This window comes from Corvus brachyrhynchos, unplaced genomic scaffold, assembly GCF_000691975.1.
Source record: "Corvus brachyrhynchos isolate BGI_N302 unplaced genomic scaffold, ASM69197v1 scaffold20, whole genome shotgun sequence".
Lineage (NCBI taxonomy): Eukaryota > Metazoa > Chordata > Aves > Passeriformes > Corvidae > Corvus > Corvus brachyrhynchos.
In genome coordinates, this window is record NW_008235735.1 from 275,175 (window position 1) to 279,044 (window position 3,870).

At 40.4% G+C, this 3,870-nt stretch overlaps 1 protein-coding gene across 2 annotated transcripts in view; it reads right to left on the reverse strand.

The window, feature by feature from the left end:
• Window positions 1–2,160: 2,160 nt before the first annotated feature.
• Window positions 2,161–3,870, reverse strand: part of MYOZ2 (myozenin 2) — a 15,530-nt gene continuing 13,820 nt past the window's right edge. For both annotated transcript variants that reach the window (XM_008632497.2, XM_017732072.1), the window contains one exon: window positions 2,161–2,592. In XM_008632497.2, the coding sequence (XP_008630719.1) occupies window positions 2,361–2,592 (232 nt within the window). In that variant the 3' untranslated portion in view covers window positions 2,161–2,360. The remainder of the gene's footprint in view (window positions 2,593–3,870) is intronic.

Here is a 3,870-nt window from a genome sequence, read left to right on the forward strand (position 1 = left end):
TATTTATTCTTAACATACTTCTGCCTTTTCACCATACCCTTCAGTGCCTTTCTCTTTTTGAAGAAAATACGAGTATCTTGTGATAAAATGTACGTGATGTTATATGCACATTTCCTGAAATATTTATAAACTTGTGCTTGTTTCTGTTTGTGTAAATCTGTTACTTGTGTGTTTTCCCATTCAATCTGTCCTTGCTGCTGTATGTGTTACAGCTAAAAGAAGCTTTTAGGAGCCCCACTGCAGCTTTCCTTTAGTTATAGGATGTATTTCAAGTGCAATATAACAGTCTGAAAAAATAAATGCAGGTGCTAAAAACCCACTGAAGGTAACAGCGGATTTCTGAATTCCCAGTCTTACCAAGAGATGTTCCTTTGTGGCAAAGGAGTTGGTTTTTGGCAGAGGGATTTGTTTATTGCAGTGGGACTTGCACAATGAGGCTCCATCCAGGCTGATGCAGCCAGGGAACATTCCTGGACACTGGCACTGGCTGCTCCGTGCTGTTGAATGCTTAGCAGATTGCACAGCCCTCCCTCTGCCAATTAGCACTCTCCCAAACGATTCCCAGGCATGGTTCAGGAGTTTAGCATGGCCCCTTCCCAGCAGGTGGTTTAGCAAAAGCCCCTCAGTACAGGAGGGTTGAATGGCGTGGCTGGAGACTCTTCCCTGCCAGCTGGGCTTCCATGGAGTGGTGTGGGCCCATGCCATGGGCTGGTGTGCTTGTAGCTGTCTGGTGGCAGAGCTGGGAGACAGGAGGCACAGAGCTTCTGTTCTGCAGCCAGGACTGAAGCTGAGAGGTGAATCAGAGCTACCGGGTTTGCTGTGACACAGCTCCTTTGGGAAGTCTCAGACAGAACGTAAGGACTGTCGGTGATTCCTGTTGTTTGAGCCATCAGCTGAACATGTGTGTAGCAGGCTCAGTGCCTCTCAGCCATCTGAAGCCTCCTGAGCCTGTTCTGCTCCAGTGGATCCATGGATGAATAGGAGACTAAAGTTGCCATTGTGTGTGCTGTGTAAGAAGCAAGGTGGCATGCTCTGCATGTATAGATTGTTTTTAGAGAGAATACAGTAAAAATGATGTATCCCCTCTTCACAGTCCTCACTGTGTATGTGCTATGCGCCAATTTTCTCATATTTCTCTTCGAATAGGCTTATGAATGCTCATAAAATACTAATTCCTCCAGAACTTTTTTGCATTACACCTCACCATAGATGTTTTCTTTAGTCTTGCATTTTTACCTTTGAAAAATTCATACTTTTGTTATAGTCCATATAATTGTACAATGTGCACAGTTAAGATTCCCAAACTAATCCCTTGCTAGGAAAGTGTTCTCAGTCAATGAGGTTGATTTTTTAAAGAATTTATTTCTTTATTTCATATTTTTGTTCAGGGCCTCTACATTTATTTGTGCTATTTGTGTGACAACGTAAATTAAAGAAAATGGATGGCAGAATTTCCTTTGCCAACTACCTGCCTTGAAATGATATTTGAAAAACACATATGCTTTTATTTATAAAATACCAGAGCTTGTCAGTATATCAAGAGCAAGAAAATTCTCTTGCTTTTAAGTCTCAGTGTACGCTGTGGCTGTAGGGGAAAAGGTCTATAAAATTTCTTTCTAGTAATAAAAGTATTTGTGGTAACAGAGCTTGGTGATACCATTTTTGTATGTTTGACATAACCAGTCATTGCTGGGCTTTTTAGCTGTGAATAATACAAACATTCTAGACATCCAGGAAATACCTCTGTACTTTTTCATACTACTACGTAATCCTCATCATTGCCAAATTTACTGAGTTTTCTGTAAACAAATCCAGGTGACACAGGCACTGATGTGCATCATAAAAGTTGAGGAAGAGTCAGAAAGGAGGAAAATGGCCTGAACTTGCTGTCACTGAAGTAATGACACAGTACTTAGCTTGGGCCAAAGGCAGCGTTTGGGAAGAAGGTTGGTTTGTCAGAGCTTATCTTGAGTAGGCAGGACTTGGGGTGCATTGAGTACAGACTTTGCTTGGTTGTTTTCCCTAAATCACCATGCCTATCAAGTCAAGTCCCTTGAGAGTAGTGTCACTTCTTTTTTCTTGGTACACTTGTTCTTAAATGACAATCAAAGATTTCAGAAAGTAAAAGAAGAACATGTAAACAAATAGAAAATATCACTGTTGTGTTTTCCAAGTTACTTTATTTAGCTCATGTTTACAGATGAAACTGGGTGCCAGAAAAGAGACACTGCATCTGACATTATTACTTATACTCCGGCTTCCAAGGAAAAATTTTGTCAGTAGCCTTTAGTAGTATTTGGACCAAAAATACACAGATGTGCAGCTTTCAGCATTTTGTACCATGTAGAATGCAGCCTCTCTCACAGGTCCTCTGTTTCTGGAACGGTGTTGGATTCCGCAGGCTGAATGAACACTACAGGGATATTCTCGGATGTCCACCCTTTGGGAGTCCTGTTGAAGGATCTTCTGGCAGCAAGAGGGTTTGCAAGGATCATGAATCTGGGATCGTTTAGCATCAGCATATTATAATCTGGTACCTTGAATTTAACCAGCTTTGATGCTCTCTCAAAACCACCAAAGGGAGTGGCAACTCTGTAGATACCAGAGAAATAAAAGTTAAATGTGATTTTAAAAATACTTGTTTTCTTTTCCTCCCAGAAGCTGAAAAGAACAGATTTTTGTTCCAATTTCTTGTTTACATTTTCAAGCTTCGGGGGAAAGTATTCTGTTTGTTTTTCTGGGAAATTCTCTTTAAGATCTGATTTATTTCCCCTTAGATAAAGCTTGCAGCCTTATTAAAAATTCAAATGGATGGAAAAGCTGAGAGAAAAAGATGTTACAAGAAAACCCTGTAACTGGTGAGTCACAGTTACTAAACTTATTTTGTTGGTGCTAAGTTGATAAGTCTGAAACTGTGGCTCAACACATTCTCTCTAGCAAGTAATTAGTTCAGAAACTTCTCACCCCGTTTTCTCCTCTCCTCAACTGCTTGTTCCTCCCACTACACTGTTTCAGCACCATATTGTTGTACCAGTTAGAATGTATGTGGGTTGTGCTATAAACTCGGGTCACTTATGTGATCTGGGTTAAACAAAGACCCTTCAAAACAAAGGAGCACTTCAAAATCCAAATTATTTCAGCAGTCCAGTAGGCTCGAACAATTGTAGCAATGCAAGCGAAGAGGAGTGGAGCTTAATGAGTGAAGCAGAAAAGAACAGCCAAAGACAACAGGCTCTGGAAAGGAGGGAATGGGTGAGGACTTGATACACCAGCTTTGTTTCTGAAGAAAATGTTTATGTAACTAAACCTTGAAACACTGTTCACCCAGCGTTTTTCATGTTATTTAAATGTAAATTTCCCTCAGGCAGTAAGCCTGAGAAACTGAAAGATAAGGAATACTAAGCTGGAGCTGACTGTTACATCCATTTGGAAATACTTTAAAACAACAGTATTTCCAAATACCTCCCATGATCTCCTGTATATACAGGTTTCAGACTGAAAAAACCCCTGGAGTTTTCCCGTCACTTCTTCCAGCCTCCTTTGTACAAACAAACAGACTGTGGTATGTGCTCTGCATTTTGATCAGCTGCATAACTTTGCTGGGATATATTCTAGCCAGTGAAGAGTGTCAGATTTTCAAATTGCACAAGAGCACCTGGTTTATGCAAAGCCAGATATGTAGTGGCATAGGAAAATGAATTTCTGTTGAAATGGAATTTCACCAGCCTTGGTATATTTTGTGTGTGGTACAGAACAACAGATCTGATGGAATATATTTCCAGTGGCTCCAGGTATTATAGCAGAAGCCCAGAGAAATTAATACCAACAGAAACTAAAAGACATAATTTGAAGATCTGTCTGGGATTTTCA